Below are 19,670 nucleotides of genomic sequence, written 5' to 3'. Positions count from 1 at the left end.
AGATGAGAGGTATTTGCATGGAGACAACAACCAAGGAGATTTTTCTTCTAATGTTTTCTATTGCCTATTGCGTGAGTATGTTGAGACGATGAATGCAAGGGAATGTGATGTGTGTACACAGATTCCTTCATCAGTGGAGGAAGGAGTTACTTACCTTAGTTTGCCTCTTACTTATGGAATAAGTTGTCATCTGTTGCTAACTAGATTCTATAACCAGGAGACCATTCAGTATTTTTTTTCAAATTATGATGTTGTGTTTTCATTTACCCCAATTATCAAGTATTGGAGTAAAGTAGCTAAGGACAATGATATAGATAAAGTGAGAGGATTATTTGAGCCTGCATTGACATTTGGCACAGCTTACACGCACAGGAATAACCTGAAATGCTTGCTAACACCAGTAGAAAAGAGCTTCTTAGATCACACTGATGATAGGAGAAAAGCATTAAAGGAGAAGATAGAGAAAGGTTTAGAGAAAAGGCCACCTAGTAATTATCATGCATTTAGTGAAACAAAGACGCAAGGGAAATTAGCTTTAGATGCACAACACTTAGGGAAACTTTGTATATATAGGCCTAAATCTATAACTGATACGTTGTTTGTTGGAACAAGTGAATGTAGACATGTGTTTCTGTTTCAGAGTAAATGGACATTTATGTTGAATGAACAAGACCCAGCAATTCTAGGAGTTTATTACATCTGTGGACCAAATGTGTATTAAAGTCTTCCAAGAGGATGGTATGGCACGTTACATGGGGATAGTTTTTCCAAAGATTTATCAACTTGAGAACTTGAGTAAAATACCTAAAATGACTCAAGTACATCATAATAGACAAAAGTGAGGATCTTCTTATAGGATAGTCGGAGATATATTTGGAGCAATGATTCCTTCAGTTAGAGTTATTCTGAATTCAGTGAAAATTCGAAAGTTGTCTACTATTGTGGATAACATGCTGACAAACGTTTTGGGAGCCATGATCCAAATGGATACAGAAATGGCTGCGGTAAAATCTAACGCTCTTCAGAACCACCCTGCGTTAGACATCCTTTTAGCAAATGCACATAAGCATCTACTGTTTGCAATGGGGTTCAGTCCATGGATCTAGGATGCTAAATTTCTTATGGTTCAAGAAAATACCTTTAAGAGGACTTATATGAAGAGGAATTGTCTAGAATTTCAGCTTAACCCTTTTTCATCCTCCACTAATAGCTAATATGCTTATCTAGCATTAAGGACCTACCCTTTTGCTTTTGTCAGTTGACATGTATGCAAACACTGACATGTAATTAATTGTTCACTTTGTAGTCATTTTAATACGTCTACATCCTTTATAAAAAAATAAAAAGTAAATAGCTGGTACCCAAAGCAAACAAGGGCCAAAAATCACCATATTACATCTTTAGGGCAGTATCAAACAACGTACATATTCTGAGTATATATGAACGTGTTTATTGTATACATACACGACATATTGTATTGTAATTTATATTATGTAGCACTTGCTACCCCTGATGAGTTGTTGAAGCCCTTTAAGCAGGGGAGCACGCTGCTCCGGAACCCATGTTTAGCGCTTAATCCAGTATTGTTGATTGCTGATAATAGTATTACATTAATAGGAGTTATTTGTGATTACTTGTTATGGTATGTGACACATGATGCACACAGTTAAGAGGGGTTCTATTTGAGTTTTATTAAGTATACCTAATATCATATTATTATTAAGGGAAAACAGTGCCAGGCTTGCATGCTTGTTGTAATGAGTGAATGAACAGCATGGGGACACAGAGCTTTGTTTGCGCCGCTCTTCCGCTTCCGGTGGCTCCAGGGGACTACATTTCCCAGAGACCGCCTGTGAGGGGGCGCGTGACGTCTATCGTCAGCTCCGGCGCCGCAGGTCTCGCGAGAGCGTCGGGCGTCGGGTCCGGGCCGCTTGTTGTTGGACCCAAGATGGCGGCGGTGGCGCCGCAGCCCCCCCAGGCCGAGGCGGCCGAGCCCTGGTACGTGGCGCTGCTGGGCCTGGCCGAGCACTTCCGCACCTCCAGCCCGCCCAAGGTGAAGTTGTGCGTGCACTGTCTGCAGGCCGTGCTGGGGAGCAAGCCGGGCCCGCGCCAGGAGGCCCGTACACACCTGCAGCTGGGCTCTGTGCTGCACCATCACACCAAGAACAGGGACCTGGCCAGGGGGCACCTGGAGAAGGCGGTAAGAGGTGGGGCGGAGGGGAGGGAGGGCTGGGGCGGAGGGGGGAGAATGGTACCTGTCCAGGAGTAGCAAGGAGAGGAGCACAGGCTTGGAGGGTCTGGGGGAGGTAAGGTGCTGCTCCGTTTCACATAGAAGGTGGAGCTGGCCAGGCCTGGAGGGCATAGGGGCACATGCCCAGGGGTGGAGGGCATAGGGGCACATGCCCAGGGGTGGAGGGCATAGGGGCACATGCCCAGGGGTGGAGGGCATAGGGGCACATGCGCAGGGGTGGAGGGCATAGGGGCACATGCCCAGGGGTGGAGGGCAGGGCATAGGGGCACATTCGCAGGGGTGGAGGGCATAGGGGCACATGCCCAGGGGTGGAGGGCAGGGCATAGGGGCACATTCGCAGGGGTGGAGGGCATAGGGGCACATGCCCAGGAGTGGAGGGCAGAGGAGGAGGACGTAGGGGCACTTGCCCAGGAGCGGAGGGCAGAGGAGCTCATGGCCAGGAGCGGAGGGCAGAGGAGCTCATGGCCAGGAGCGGAGGGCAGAGGAGCTCATGGCCAGGAGCGGAGGGCAGAGGAGCAGTCACCAGGAGTGGCGGGCAGAGGAGCTCATGACCAGGAGTGGCGGGCAGAGGAGCTCATGACCAGGAGGGGTGGCGGGCAGAGGAGCTCATGACCAGGAGGGGCGGGCAGAGGGGCACATGCCCAGGAAGGGTCAGGGGAAGTTATAGTACTGCACCACAAGGACAGGAAGCTGGCTTTGGGCACCTGAAGACGGCTGTTGGAGAGGGGTTATAGGAAGGGCTGGGAGGGGGTAGTACAGAGTAGTATACACCAGGAGTACTTGGTAGAAGGGGTACCTACACAGGTGTACCAGGGAGAGGGCAACAAACTAGGGAGATCTTGAGGGGAGCCTAGGATATTACACCATCACGCATACATGCCCAAGAGTTCTAAGGAAAGTCAGTGCTCTATGAAGCAATCAAGAACAGGGAGCTGGCCTTGGGCTCATTAAAAGGCTGTAATTGAGTGGGTGTGGGGGGTCAGACTTGACTTAGATGAAGGCTAGTTCAAGGTGCTTCACTATCGCACTTAAAAGTGGGGGCTTACCAGAGGGGCGCATAAGGAGAGATGGGTACATGCCTAGGAGTATAAGAGAGTTCAGATCTGCATCACTATACCAAGACCTGGGAGCTTGCCATTGGAACACTTAGAGAAAGGGGTATATGTTTGGGTTTAAGGGAGGGTAAGTTGGGGGACTACCAGATAAGGTCAGGGTGGAGCACAATCACATCAGTAACTAGCAATATGCAAAGATCACACCAGGCAGAAGGGTCAAGTTTACTACCTAACCTGGAGTGCAAGGGAAGTCACGGAGCTGCACTGAAACACTAGGAACTGAAACTTGGCTTGGAGCATGTGGAGAAGATAGTAAGCGATGATTCAAATTGGGGAGGCAAAGCCAGAAGAGCACAACATAAAGAAACATACACGAATACTAGTGGGAAGATTTACAGACCTGGGAGATTCAAGAACACGTCATGGTTCTTCACCCTCACACTGAGTGCCAGGTGAAGAGAGACAAAGACACTGGTATGAGAGCACCAGTTGAATATTGAATGCTTTACTACTTGAACAAAGGCCTGAGAGCCAGTCAAGTTCTCCCAGAGTAGTCAGTAAGAAAAAAGAGGTACTGCTTTGGGCAGTGGTTGTAGCACTCACCTAAAAATATAAGGAGTGCATGGGTGTCTCTAGGTACCCCTCCCTCCACCCCAGGGATCCAAGAGATGGTTGTGGTGCACCCTGCGCTGGTAGTAACCGAGTTGGTAAAAGGGGACAGGCAGGTAAACAAAAAGTGCAGCCATATATAAGCACTGCATAAGCTAGGGTGGGGCAACAGGGGAAACACACCAAGATCCATGAGCTGGCCGGCTGACCCCTAGAGATGGCAACTCTTCTCCTTGCTTCTTAGAGACTTGTCCTTGTATGTTTTTTATTTACTAATCATAGTTTTAAACTTGTGCAACCATTTCATTGTCTCTATCCCTTACATAAACCACACCCCCGAGCTTAGTGTCGGTTGGAGTTTGTTCTAATTTGCATCTTTCCTCATTGCTTTCAACCTAGACTTAAAATACAAATGCAAAACTCGGTTACCACGTTAACATTTTTAATGATTTCTATATACATTGCCAGCTTTGTGTTTTTATATACCATTTTTTTCTATATATAGTTTTTTACGCAGGCTTTTACTGAAAGTCATTTGTCTAAACACAAGTTGTAGAATGGGTTTCTTCAGCAGATTTTCATTAGGTGAGGGTTATAGACTGAGAAGACATCCTAGGAGTACAACACAGATGTAATGGCAAACTGGGTGAAGGGTGGGGACAAAGGATTGGGGAGGAGCGACCAAAAATGTGGTTTTGGAACCTGTATCATAAGGAGCTTTTGGCACATTTACCAACAAGGATGATTTGGTTTTGCATTGAAGCACAAACATCATTTTACTACTCCTTTCTTTTGTTAAATAATTTATGTAGAACATTCAGTGGGACAACAAGCCTGTATTTATGTCAGTCGTGTACTAAAAGGTGCAACGTCTTATTCTGCACAAGCCTTCCCTGGATCACCAGTTGGGTATAACTGTAGTATGGTCATTTATATTGCCCTGGTGAGCTCTGAAGTGCATTATTGGAGGGCAGAACTGTTGAATGTGTGTAACAGTAAAATGTGGAATTACAGCTTTACTTGATGAACAATTAAGTTGCATTTGCAAACAGTCATACATGTTGTGCGTTTGGTACGGATTTTCATGCTTATCGTCTTACTGTAAAAGGCCTCAAAACATCTATGCGTCCTCTCGCTATGGCGAGTCTTGTTTAATCTGGTTGAGCTATTTTTAGGATCTACTTGCCCTTTGTGGCGAGTTGAAAAAGAACAGGAGTTGGGTTCAGCTGTTAGGCCAGAAAGTTGAAAAGATCCCTTTAAATCTTGTTCTTGTTACATTTGCTCTGTGTTCAGAGAAGGAGGTCAAAAGTCAGTTTGTCTTTTTTCATTCCAGGATTTTGTAAGGTGACCTTTCTGAACTGCTGTAAAAACTGTGAAATGTAAGGCTGTGTGGGTTTTTCCTCACATACAACATTTAAATAACTAATTAAACTGTACAAAGATTTCAGATACATGTTAGTAGCTGTGAAAGACCATTTTGTTTTTCGGTGTGAAACGTTTAGTCTGTTTAATCAAACAAGTTTTTTTGTGCAGCAGAAACGCTGAACTTGCATATTTGAAGGTGCACTCATGTGAAAATGAAGGAAAAGGCAACTCTGTAAAATAAAATATTTGTCTAGGATGACCCAATTTGAGACCTGTTTACGGGTCAAGTACATTAGTTAGGTCGAATAGATTATTCATGTTACTCGACCTGCAGGTATAGTAACAATTTTATGATTTTTCGAGGCCTGCTGCAATTGTTAATGTGCCTTGTGACACAGTTTCTACGTTTTGACACAATTTGTTATATTGATCACAGGTACAGCTAGAAGGGTTCTAGAATTTTATACATATCTGGTTCTCCAGGGGTTGGGATGCTTGAAAAATCTACTTTTTCTTGTTAAAAAAACAAAACAAAAAAAACACATGTCCCTCTTGGTGCCTTGGAGTAACATAACAAGTTATTAGAATGTTCACATTACATCAGGCCTGATGTTATATCAGTGATTGGTTCTAGCAAGTCTTCTATTTTTGCCACCTATCTACATACATGCGCTGGAAGTAGTTGGGAAATGGTAATTCCATGTTTGGATTGCCATGTGACCCACGTGCAAATATTCTGTAGGCTCTTCCCAAATTGGAAAAAGGTTGTAAATATAACTGACAGAGGCACCAGTGAGATTTTTTTCTTTCATGACGAGGGAAGGGGATGTAGGTAGAATGAATGTGCCGTTGATTAGCATATTTTCGCATGAGCAAATGCACTTCTATCTGTATGCTAATGTGAAAATGACTACAGTTAGCTAGAAGCAGGGCCACTGGAATTGTGCAGTTTGTACAGCCGGAGCGATTTTTGCATAGTTATAGATTTGCTGCATTTGCCACATAATCCATGATCTTCAGCATAATCTGCTGATTTTAACAAAAGATGTTTTGTTTCTAGCTCAAATGGTTCAAAAGTTACAAAAAATGCAGCAACAGGTGTTGCCGCGCAATGAAAGGCTCTTTGCAAGGCTGGCCTGGTCACCTTTCTGTTGCCCATAGCAATATTTAGGTGTTTAACTGGTGCTAATGAGGTGCAACCAAGTCCCAGAAAGTGTTACTAAGTTTAAAATGAATAGTACCATTGCAAAATCTGGCAATATTTTTCGCCGCATAATGTCCTTAATCCTGCTGCATAATTTGGACATCTCCTGTCACATAATTTCAGGGGCTCTGACTAGGAGCACGGTTTGCAGGCTTTATTTATGAATTTTTGAATGTCATAAACATTGCTCACAATGTTGCTCAAAATGCATTTGCATCAATTTCCATGAATTTTTTGCAATATTTTCATGGTTCAAACACAGTTTAGTACTTTATGCCTAGAAATGGTTTTAAAAGTTGCAAAAAGGTGTGTAGGAAAGGGATTTTTTTTTTTCTCCCTATACCAAGTTGCAAATTAGTTGTGTACATCTCATTTTGAACGCAAACAATCGCCTGGCTTGCTTTCATGCTTATATTTACATATTGTAGGAAGTTGGCTCTGTATGTGCTATTTCAAAGTAAGGAATAGCATGCACAGAGTCCAAGGGTTCCCCTTAGAGGTAAGATAGTGGCAAAAAGAGATAATACTAATGCTCTATTTTGTGGTAGTGTGGTCGAGCAGTAGGCTTATCCAAGGAGTAGTGTTAAGCATTTGTTGTACATACACATAGGCAATAAATGAGGTACACACACTCAGAGACAAATCCAGCCAATAGGTTTTTGTATAGAAAAATATATTTTCTTAGTTTATTTTAAGAACCACAGGTTCAAATTCTACATGTAATATCTCATTCGAAAGGTATTGCAGGTAAGTACTTTAGGAACTTCAAATCATCAAAATTGCATGTATACTTTTCAAGTTATTCACAAATAGCTGTTTTAAAAGTGGACACTTAGTGCAATTTTCACAGTTCCTAGGGGAGGTAAGTATTTGTTAGGTTAACCAGGTAAGTAAGACACTTACAGGGCTTAGTTCTTGGTCCAAGGTAGCCCACCGTTGGGGGTTCAGAGCAACCCCAAAGTCACCACACCAGCAGCTCAGGGCCGGTCAGGTGCAGAGTTCAAAGTGGTGCCCAAAACACATAGGCTAGAATGGAGAGAGGGGGGTGCCCCGATTCCGGTCTGCTTGCAGGTAAGTACCCGCGTCTTCGGAGGGCAGACCAGAGGGGTTTTGTAGGGCACCGGGGGGGACACAAGTCCACACAGAAATTTCACCCTCAGCAGCGCGGGGGCGGCCGGGTGCAGTGTAGGAACAGGCGTCGGGTTCGCAATGTTAGTCTATGAGAGATCTCGGGATCTCTTCAGCGCTGCAGGCAGGCAAGGGGGGGATTCCTCGGGGAAACCTCCCCTTGGGTAAGGGAGAGGGACTCCTGGGGGTCACTTCTCCAGTGAAAGTCCGGTCCTTCAGGTCCTGGGGGCTGCGGGTGCAGGGTCTCTCCCAGGCGTCGGGACTTTAGGTTCAAAGAGTCGCGGTCAGGGGAAGCCTCGGGATTCCCTCTGCAGGCGGCGCTGTGGGGGCTCAGGGGGGACAGGTTTTTGTACTCACAGTCTTAGAGTAGTCCTGGGGTCCCTCCTGAGGTGTTGGATCACCACCAGCCGAGTCGGGGTCGCCGGGTGCAGTGTCGCAAGTCTCACGCTTCTTGCGGGGAGCTTGCAGGGTTCTTTAAAGTTGCTGGAAACAAAGTTGCAGCTTTTCTTGGAGCAGGTCCGCTGTCCTCGGGAGTTTCTTGTCTTTTCGAAGCAGGGGCAGTCCTCAGAGGATGTCGAGGTCGCTGGTCCCTTTGGAAGGCGTCGCTGGAGCAGGATCTTTGGAAGGCAGGAGACAGGCCGGTGAGTTTCTGGAGCCAAGGCAGTTGTCGTCTTCTGGTCTTCCGCTGCAGGGGTTTTCAGCTGGGCAGTCCTTCTTCTTGTAGTTGCAGGAATCTAATTTTCTAGGGTTCAGGGTAGCCCTTAAATACTAAATTTAAGGGCGTGTTTAGGTCTGGGGGGTTAGTAGCCAATGGCTACTAGCCCTGAGGGTGGGTACACCCTCTTTGTGCCTCCTCCCAAGGGGAGGGGGTCACAATCCTAACCCTATTGGGGGAATCCTCCATCTGCAAGATGGAGGATTTCTAAAAGTTAGTCACTTCAGCTCAGGACACCTTAGGGGCTGTCCTGACTGGCCAGTGACTCCTCCTTGTTTTTCTCATTATTTTCTCCGGCCTTGCCGCCAAAAGTGGGGCCTGGCCGGAGGGGGCGGGCAACTCCACTAGCTGGAGTGTCCTGCTGGGTTGGCACAAAGGAGGTGAGCCTTTGAGGCTCACCGCCAGGTGTGACAATTCCTGCCTGGGGGAGGTGTTAGCATCTCCACCCAGTGCAGGCTTTGTTACTGGCCTCAGAGTGACAAAGGCACTCTCCCCATGGGGCCAGCAACATGTCTCGGTTTGTGGCAGGCTGCTAAAACTAGTCAGCCTACACAGATAGTCGGTTAAGTTTCAGGGGGCACCTCTAAGGTGCCCTCTGGGGTGTATTTGACAATAAAATGTACACTGGCATCAGTGTGCATTTATTGTGCTGAGAAGTTTGATACCAAACTTCCCAGTTTTCAGTGTAGCCATTATGGTGCTGTGGAGTTCGTGTTTGACAAACTCCCAGACCATATACTCTTATGGCTACCCTGCACTTACAATGTCTAAGGTTTTGTTTAGACACTGTAGGGGTACCCTGCTCATGCACTGGTACCCTCACCTATGGTATAGTGCACCCTGCCTTAGGGCTGTAAGGCCTGCTAGAGGGGTGTCTTACCTATACTGCATAGGCAGTGAGAGGCTGGCATGGCACCCTGAGGGGAGTGCCATGTCGACTTACTCGTTTTGCCCTCACTAGCACACACAAGCTGGCAAGCAGGGTGTCTGTGCTGAGTGAGAGGTCTCCAGGGTGGCATAAGACATGCTGCAGCCCTTAGAGACCTTCCTTGGCATCAGGGCCCTTGGTACTAGAAGTACCAGTTACAAGGGACTTATCTGGATACCAGGGTCTGCCAATTGTGGATACAAAAGTACAGGTTAGGGAAAGAACACTGGTGCTGGGGCCTGGTTAGCAGGCCTCAGCACACTTTCAATTGTAAACATAGCATCAGCAAAGGCAAAAAGTCAGGGGGCAACCATGCCAAGGAGGCATTTCCTTACACATATAATCAGGGAGCAATCTGCAATTTTAAGTTTTCCCAGATTGTTAAATTTTGCCAACACGTTTTTGTAGTGAAGCCACTTTGTCTTGCACGATGAGCTCCCACTCAGTGCATTTACTTAGAGGCTTTCCCTTCTAATGAAGGTGTTTGCATTACTGAATCATAGCTACAAGTTTGAGCAACTTGTACATAAGGATACACATATTGCCTTAGTTGATTTCACTGATCCATGCAGTGAGACTGTAAACTTGCAGACAAAGTTTTTGAGTTGCAGTGGGTTGGGGGCTACACTTCCGTTGGACAAAATAAACCTGAAAATTGGGTAACCTTCACACCAAACAATGTGTCCTAGGCTTTATGTGATATAAAAACCATAGCCCTGAGTTAACTCTACTGATTATAACAGCTATGCAGTTATCACGCAGTATTGTTTTTTTGTGTATTTTGTAACGTTGGTCATATCATCAAATGCTTACAAGCACACATACCCAGTGCATTATAGTACAGATTATTCCATCTGTTACCACCAGAAGAAGTGGTGTAGGCACAGAGTCAGAAGGGACAAAGCGGAAGACCTTTTGGAGGCATTATTGTAACTTTAAGGAAGTGCTGCATGACGCTCATCCTTAACTGACATGGTAAAAAAAAAAAAAAAAGGAGCATTGCACTGTATTGAACAATGATCAACAGAAGGGTAACTCACTGGAGGTCCTGTTAAATGCCCAAGAAGTACTATATTGGGTTCACCAAAATGTGAAAGAACTAACCTGTTTGAGGCAAGGAAATGTTGTTTACCTAGAAGCAGTGGGGGTGGGGTGCCTTTGAGGCACTTACAGGGCCTGATTACAACTTTGGAGGAGGTGTTAATCCGTCCCAAATGTGACGGATATACCACCAGCCATATTACGAGTTCCATAGGATATAATGGACTCTTAATACGGCTGGCGGTATATCTGTCACTTTTGGGACGGATTAACACCTTCCTCCAAAGTTGTAATCAGGCCCAAAATCCCTTACCTGAGTGTTGTATGGTGTTGCTCAGAGGAGCAGTTCTCTTGGAGGCCTTCGTGGTGTTGTCTTGTACTTGAGAATATAATCTTGGGGGGCGTTTAAGAGGGCAAAAATTGCAGAGCTCTGTGCTCCATATGTGTTTGGTGCTACAAATACTATAGTACACTAGTGAATTCACTAATTTTGTCATTCTAACAGTTTAAGCTCCTAAAATCCTGGTCTTTGTCCTGCGTCCCCTCTGCATCTCCAGTATGTCTAAACATAAGCATGTACCCTCTGCAAGTTTATAGATTCTGTCATAAAGTGCACTCCTACACAATGTTTCCAGACTACTTTAAACTGTTTTATTGAAAACCGATCCTCACACACAGAGACTTTAGTAGTTAGAAATCCTAGGCAAATTATCTGTCTGCATATTTTAACTCCCATTTCTAACCCCCAACATCTCCCATGGGCCCTGTAGGAAACTGTATTCATAATGGAGAAACTGCTGGTTGAGTTGAGACTAAGTCTCTTGGGGGAGGAGGCATTAGCCTCTTATTCAGTTGGCCATCCCTTGGGCCGAGTGTTAAGCAAGAAAAGGCTGCATTGCTATAATATGGACCTGTTTCAAGGTCATGTATTTGTTTTTTATGTGTAATGTCATACCTAAGAGAATACAATGTCTAAATCTCGAATGGACGCTTTCCTTGGAGGGACAAACTGTCATGGTCTGATATAGTAGTATTTGTATGGTGACATGCCTGAGGTGACTCTGACAAGGTACTGAAAGCGATAGATTGTCTATGCCTCATAGACCTCTAGTACCACTTCATTCAAAATGTTAGTCTGATTTTGTCAGTTACTGGTTAAAAAAAATAATCAATAATATTTGTTGTATGAGTGCCTACAAATAATATGGGTGTCCGTGTCTAAGACCCCTTTTAAATTATTCCACGCCATGCTGAATAGCATTTCTGGATACTGTACAGCTTAACTAAAGACCATTGGTGAAGCCAATAGGTCCCTAAGATGAGACCTTTCGGTTTTGTTGGCGCCTGTTTGGTAAGCAGTAACTCCTCTTGGGTTACATTAAAGTTTTGTTTTTCCACAGGGAATTACTTTTTAACTTCCATGAACAGAAATAAAAGTAAGCCGCCCTATTCATACTGGGTAACTCCTTTTTGGTGTAACACCTTGCGGTACTTGGTAAATGCATAGGCTGTTTTTAATTGGTCTTTCACAATCCAGCATTGTCTGTTAATGGCAGTTGTCTACTATTCACAATTACTCCAGCTGTCCAGTAGTTGTAATTGCATTCATTCATTCATTCATTTGGTTACACCTTTGTGAATGAGTCACTTGGTCTTGGGGAATGTGAGCCTCTTTGTACTTTCGTCTGGCACTTATGTCCCTGGATCACAGTAATGATATTTGCATACAAACCTAAGGTGGCCTTGAACCTGCTCGCCTGCCGCCCTGGCTCTCTGACCTTTCAATGGTTCTGATTATTGGTACTCTGTGTTCTACTGTGATAACATTCATTTTGAGCGCTGCCTTTGTCTTCCCCTTTCAGCCCAAGTTATTTCAGCTGTCCACATTTAGAACGTCTCCGGCTGTCAGAAGTTGTAGTTCTTTAAACTATTACCCAATTACCTGCCTATTCAGAGTGTTATAATTTTTATTTAGGGCTCGACATGTTTGGTTCTTAATTAAAACCCTTTTTCACAATAAATAATTCTATTTCGTCATATCGCTAAACATTTTTATTGTCCCGCTTATGCATGAAGATAGGTAACTTCAATGGAGCAATATTATCCAGAGAAGAGGACAGCTTTGAGTAGTTCTTACCGGCCTCTGCCCCTATTTTACCCTTAGCAATAGCTTATAAGGAGGAACATCCTTTCTCAATTCTGTGAATATTAATTACTCTTATGCATCTTTCAGTGTAAGTAAAGGAAAAGCATGCAGTTAAGGAATAAAACTATCTTGCAAAAAGTTTAAAGTTAACATCTGTAAAGTGGATACATAACAACACTTGGATGGCAGCTTAAAGATTTGTTTGCTATCTTTTGATTGTAATACTGTTACAAATGAAACAGTTACATGCTTGTTAGCGTGGCATGGCCACTCCCCTAGACCCAGTTACCACATCACATACCTTTTTTGTAAAACTTATATGGTACATGACAACCAGTTTCCATTATGGTCTGATAGGACACAGGCCTCAAAATCATAAAAAGTTTACCTACTCGACCTAACTGTAATGTACTTGACCCGGAAACGGGTCTCAAATTGTGTGATCCTACACAAATATTGTATTTTACAGTCGTCTTTTTCTTCGTTCTCACACATGAGTGCACCTTCAAATATGTCAGTTCAGCATTTCTGCTGTAAAAGAAATAAATCCTCTTTTGTTTGATTAAATACACTACACTTTTGCTCCATGTTTAATAATAAATCTAGCCCGCATATAGGGTACATGTGATCCATGCATGACTTGCCTCTTAGTTTACTAATAGCTATGCCACCAGGGCAGTAGTGTTTCTCAGTCTGTTTAAACACTTACTTTTAATAAATATATAATTAAAGCATGATTTGGTAGTGCACTGTAATTTCCAAGAAATGTCCAAAAACCTTCCCACTTACATGCAGCTTTACTGATAAAACTATATAGTGTAGTAACAACAATCTGTGAAATATGGGTTTCAGAAAACATTTATCATTTGCACATCGCCAAGTAAAGTGTTCTGACTTTTTTCATTCTATTAAAATATTTTTTTCATCACACAGTAGTAGAAAAAATGGTCTTTCACAGCTACTGAAATATATTTTGAAATGTTTGTAATGTTGACTTAGTTATATAAATGTTGTATGTTAGGAAGAACCTGATACTAAAAGCCTTTCATTTCACATAGGTCAGACAGTTCATCTTACAAAATCCTGGAACTCTGCAGTCACAAGGAAAAGTATTTGCATTGCAAGAAGACAAACGGACTTTTGACCTTTTATCTCTGAACAGAGAGCAAATGCAACAAGAATAAGATTTAAATGCATCTTAATTGCTAATTCAGTTTCTGACTGAACAGAACACCTGTTCTTTGTCCACTCGCCAGAAGGGTAGAGTAGAATCTAAAATAGCTCGACCTCTTAAAATAAAACTCGCCATAGCGAGTTGTCGAGTAGATTTGTCGAGCCCTGGGACATCATAAACGGAGGCTGGTGTGCCCAATTTCAGCATAAGTATGTTCCGTTAGCAAGTACATTTTTTGCTTTCTTCCTGCTCAATTAGTTATGTCAATTTTTCAAATCATGTCCCGTTTCAATTAAGCCCAGTAAGGCAATCAGTAGACCGTTTCAATTAAGTCCATTTGGTACGACCAGTTTCATTGTGCCAAGTTGGTATACAATCGGCTTACTCCATTTTGGGCATGTGGCGCACCATGGAATTTTGCTGCATAGCCAGTGGCTCCAAATGCTAAATTATGGCTGCTTGGCCCACCGTGGGTGATTTCCATTGATGACATCAGGCCCAACCAAAACCATTTTCATTATGGACAGCTTGACTCCCAAGGTCAGTTTCTATTGCTCAATTTCATAGTTTGTGCACACACAACTAAGCATTCGTGCAGTAGATTAGTTCTTTGATTGTGTCTACTTTATATCTCTGTAATGTACACCTCAATGGATCTTTATGGAATGCATTACTTAAAATATTAGACCACTATACACAGTGCCTTTTAGACTAAGTTAATTCTGCTACCAAGATTTTTGACTAATGCGTGTTCATTCACCACCTAATTGTCTTTTGACATGATGTATAGCTCTGTACCTGTTCATTTGATATCACCTTATCTAAGCGTACCGTTTGTAGTGGTTTCCGTGCACTTTAGAGCATGGAGAGCTTGATGGAGAGAGTCAGTGTGATAAACTCATTCATTAGCTTCCATTAAAGAAGCCTCACTCATCCTCTATTGAAATGTTTTTCTTTTTGGCTCATCACTTGAGCCACTTTGTAGCTTGTCTGTCCATTGTCTAATAGTGCAAATTCTTTACTTTTGGTTGTTTCAAAACTAATATATTTTTATTCCTTTTCAGTGGCTGATATCTCAACAAGTATCCTTTTCTTGTGGATTGTGGGAATGTCCTTTTTTTTTTTTTTTTTTTTTTTTTTATATGTTCAGTGTCCAAGAACACTCTGGGTAGAAGTGAGGACAGAGGGCTGTGTCTGGAGGATGAGGACAGAGTCTACTTGGGATAGGGGACAATCCTTTTTAAAGCTGTCTGGTTGGACAACTTTAAACCGACTTTTCCCTGGGTTTGGCCCCTCGCATTGTTTCTAAATTTCGGAGATGGCGTTTGTTAATTTTTGCCTTTATTTTTGTTTTGTTACAAGAATACTAAATTGAATTGAGTGCTTAACCATAATTTAGTGCAAATCCTGTAATGTACTGTCCTTTATCATATGCTCACTCTTTGTAGTTCAGAACACATATTATATCCTACTGTATAAAAAGAAATGATTTAAAGAGAAGGCCCAATATCTTTTCCCTATATTCTCCCTCTGCAGGAGGAAGGGAGTTGTTCATGAAACTGAAGGCAGAGACAGGTTTCTTCCTGAAAACCTCCTTTCTGTGTGGTGTCAGCCAGGGAGATTAAACTGGCTGTTGTCTAGGGGGAGGAACTGTCAGCAGTAGTGGCCTCACATCACTCGTGAGCTTGAGTGAAACATCTCTTTGATTGGTTAAGCTCTCCTCCTTCAACATCACTAGAGACATTTGCCTCCAGAAAAACAAGCTAAATCTAACTTTAATGAAAGCCTTTTCTTGTCTGTTCAACTTGCCTGTTTTGCTAAGAACAAATTGCTCATATTATTACCAAAAATGCGTTTTCCATCAATTTGTTGCATGACTACAGAATCTGGGTTTTTAACTGCAGACTGTTGCGGGAAACTCTCTTGCACAGTTTGCAAAAAGCTTCATAATAGTCACAATAATAATGGCATGATTTGATGATATTATTTGTTGGTAAATTACAAAAACAAATCTGCATTTCTAACAATTTTTGAGCCATCAAACAAGGTGTCTTAAAATTTGATAAGGGGGTGGGGGTGTGTGTATCTTTCCGTAGAAACGGCATAGAATAAAACAAATTTGTGTATGTATTTGATGAGCCAGAAGGAATAAAGGAATGCTTAACAGTAAGCATCAACATTAGAATGTGGAGGTGTCACCCAAGAATCTGTAAAGTCATTGATCAATCTAAACTGAACAAAATAAAGAATAAACAGAACACAGACCATCAGCAAATTTTGCAACTCTTAACAAATCCGGGAAGAAAAGTTGGCAAGTTATGCTTACCATTTCACAGTACTTTTCAGGGCAAGAGCCCCAAAAAATATTAGTCTTAGTCTGACTTACCTTTTGGATTTTGTTTCAAACTGTACCCATGAAGGAATCAGTAGGTTAGTTTGTAGCCTATAATAACATAGGGACATCTGTACGTTATGATTGGAACAGTTATCAAAAGGCATCTTTAAGTAAATAAAAGTAAAAATTACTTTGCACAATTTATTTATGTGGATGCCAAAGGGACCAAGACACTTGACCTTCGAACAATAGTATTTGAAATTTATTAAAAGGAACTTTGCTAATGTGTGCAATAGAGCTCTAATGCACCAACCACCTAGTAGAGGTAAATTTGTGCAAGCTGGGTTGAAAATTCATAGGGCATTAATCCTCCGCTTCATAAGTCATATGGATGCCTTCTTAATGTAGTCATAAGTCCTACTTAGTAAAATCTACAAATGTGCAATATATTGGAGGTAAATTAATGTACAGCACTCTGGTGCCCATGGCTGTCAATGTCATTGAAATATGTAAAATTGAGCAACCCTTCTGAAAATGTGGGTTGCACAAATTATGCTTTTCTCCTCCGCCCAGTCAATTTGATTTGATAATGGAACCTCAGCAAACAATGTTACATATTGGCTAATCATCAAAAGGAGCCAGTAGTGGTTACAAACTGCTTCTTTATGACACCTTCTTAATTGAGGGAATTCCAATAATAACTATGCCATTGAACTAGTTAACTAGAATACAGACTCTCCAATTAATGTACTCTTTTTAGCTCTTGGATTTGACAGCATGGGTGTCAAATTGACCGATCCCTTACAGTATACTCTGTAGTGGGCTTTGGGTCCACCATGTTCAACCATGCGCTGTCTTTGTTTGCCTCTTTCGGCCACTTGAGACTTTGAAACTCCTATCTCAGTTCAGTTCTGTGGGGGTATTGTCTTAACTGCATGTATGCATGCTTGGATGAAAGTTGTTCTGACCAAACGCAGAGGAAAAGTGGTCTCTTAGAATCTGTAAATACAGGGAGTGCAGAATTATTAGGCAAATGAGTATTTTGACCACATCATCCTCTTTATGCATGTTGTCTTACTCCAAGCTGTATAGGCTCGAAAGCCTACTACCAATTAAGCATATTAGGTGATGTGCATCTCTGTAATGAGAAGGGGTGTGGTCTAATGACATCAACACCCTATATCAGGTGTGCATAATTATTAGGCAACTTCCTTTCCTTTGGCAAAATGGGTCAAAAGAAGGACTTGACCGGCTCAGAAAAGTCAAAAATAGTGAGATATCTTGCAGAGGGATGCAGCACTCTTAAAATTGCAAAGCTTCTGAAGCGTGATCATCGAACAATCAAGCGTTTCATTCAAAATAGTCAACAGGGTCGCAAGAAGCGTGTGGAAAAACCAAGGCGCAAAATAACTGCCCATGAACTGAGAAAAGTCAAGCGTGCAGCTGCCACAATGCCACTTGCCACCAGTTTGGCCATATTTCAGAGCTGCAACATCACTGGAGTGCCCAAAAGCACAAGGTGTGCAATACTCAGAGACATGGCCAAGGTAAGAAAGGCTGAAAGACGACCACCACTGAACAAGACACACAAGCTGAAACGTCAAGACTGGGCCAAGAAATATCTCAAGACTGATTTTTCTAAGGTTTTATGGACTGATGAAATGAGAGTGAGTCTTGATGGGCCAGATGGATGGGCCCGTGACTGGATTGGTAAAGGGCAGAGAGCTCCAGTCCGACTCAGACGCCAGCAAGGTGGAGGTGGAGTACTGGTTTGGGCTGGTATCATCAAAGATGAGCTTGTGGGGCCTTTTCGGGTTGAGGATGGAGTCAAGCTCAACTCCCAGTCCTACTGCCAGTTCCTGGAAGACACCTTCTTCAAGCAGTGGTACAGGAAGAAGTCTGCATCCTTCAAGAAAAACATGGTTTTCATGCAGGACAATGCTCCATCACACGCGTCCAAGTACTCCACAGCGTGGCTGGCAAGAAAGGGTATAAAAGAAGGAAATCTAATGACATGGCCTCCTTGTTCACCTGATCTGAACCCCATTGAGAACCTGTGGTCCATCATCAAATGTGAGATTTACAAGGAGGGAAAACAGTACACCTCTCTGAACAGTGTCTGGGAGGCTGTGGTTGCTGCTGCACGCAATGTTGATGGTGAACAGATCAAAACACTGACAGAATCCATGGATGGCAGGCTTTTGAGTGTCATTGCAAAGAAAGGTGGCTATATTGGTCACTGATTAGTTTTTGTTTTGTTTTTGAATGTCAGAAATGTATATTTGTGAATGTTGAGATGTTATATTGGTTTCACTGGTAATAATAAATAATTGAAATGGGTATATATTTTTTTTTGTTAAGTTGCCTAATAATTATGCACAGTAATAGTCACCTGCACACACAGATATCCCCCTAACATAGCTAAAACTAAAAACAAACTAAAAACTACTTCCAAAAATATTCAGCTTTGATATTAATGAGTTTTTTGGGTTCATTGAGAACATGGTTGTTGTTCAATAATAAAATTAATCCTCAAAAATACAACTTGCCTAATAATTCTGCACTCCCTGTATGCTGTTCCCAACCACACATGATTTCCTTAACGTATACTTAGATATCTCAATTTGAAGATGTGAAGTTTGAAGCTGCGAGCCTTCTATCTGAGCTCTACTGTCAGGAGGTAAGCAGTTTGCATTTAGGGCTGTGAATTACATGCCCATCTCACTGTACACTGAACCAAAAAGTCTTATGCTAATTGATGTACCTGCTTCGACTCACCCTATAGCATATTGTCATGTGTCAAAAAAAAGGATAAGTTACTTACCTGTAAATCCCAGTTCTCTTCCAGGGGAATCCTCATCAAAGTCATAAGCACTGAATATTCCTGCCAACATGCGGGGACCATGGAGCCTATATAAACACACATGTATATATCTCAAATGTATATGTAAGAGTGAAAATCGTATCGAGAATTTTAGACCATATATATTATACATGTGTAAGCAATCATGCAAACTATGTTGACAAACAGGCTAGAATGTCTTATTTTTGTAAAGTTTTTCTTCAATAAAATTAGAGTTAACGCCTTTCTGCAACCCAAGAAGAGAGAATAGGAAGTATTAGCAATCTTGTATGGAGAGAAAAACTGCAGTGAAAACACAAAGGCATTATTGTCCAATAGGCTTCATCCCAATTAACATAGTAGAACCAAAAAACTGGCGGCGTGCCTTTTAAGGCTCTGAGAACCTCCAGAATCCCACCATGCCTCAGAGGTGAGAGTGAGGTGACAGTTGGGCTAAAGTTAGGTCAGTACTTTTTTATGGTGCTGAGAAGAGTAGAATAGAAGAGTAAACTGCTGAACATCCTGAATGACGTTGAGCTTGCTTATGACACTGAGGATTTCCCTGAAAGAGACCTAGGATTTAGAGGTAAGTAACTTATCCTTCTAATCTAGGGGATCCTCAATAGTCCTAAGCACTGAATAGATTAGCAAACCCATCACGCATCCCTGCGGCCGAAGAGGTGGAAGCAGAAGCAGCTTACTCATTCTAGTTACATACATTTCTTAAAGAAGCCTGACCCACTTGAGTGTCGGTCTTAGCGTCTGACTCTATGTAGTAATGCCTTGTAAAAGTATGCACCGATCTCCATGTTGCCGCTTTGCATATCTCGGAGACAGGAACATTCTTGAGAAGGGCTGTTGTTGATTCCTTGCCCCT

At 42.6% G+C, this 19,670-nt stretch overlaps 1 protein-coding gene across 1 annotated transcript in view; it reads left to right on the top strand.

Annotated features, from left to right (window-relative positions):
* The first annotated feature begins 1,874 nt into the window (after positions 1–1,874).
* MAU2 (MAU2 sister chromatid cohesion factor) overlaps positions 1,875–19,670 on the top strand; it is a 112,903-nt gene continuing 95,107 nt past the window's right edge. Inside the window, exons 1-3 of the mRNA XM_069218271.1 lie at positions 1,875–2,200; positions 14,681–14,698; positions 18,566–18,631. Coding sequence (XP_069074372.1) covers positions 1,949–2,200; positions 14,681–14,698; positions 18,566–18,631 — 336 coding nt within the window. The 5' untranslated portion in view covers positions 1,875–1,948. The remainder of the gene's footprint in view (positions 2,201–14,680; positions 14,699–18,565; positions 18,632–19,670) is intronic.

The sequence above is a fragment of the Pleurodeles waltl genome, chromosome 12 (assembly GCF_031143425.1).
Source record: "Pleurodeles waltl isolate 20211129_DDA chromosome 12, aPleWal1.hap1.20221129, whole genome shotgun sequence".
NCBI classification, from domain to species: domain Eukaryota; kingdom Metazoa; phylum Chordata; class Amphibia; order Caudata; family Salamandridae; genus Pleurodeles; species Pleurodeles waltl.
The sequence above is the reverse complement of the archived record's forward strand: the minus strand, read 5'-3'. Positions and strand labels throughout refer to the sequence as shown.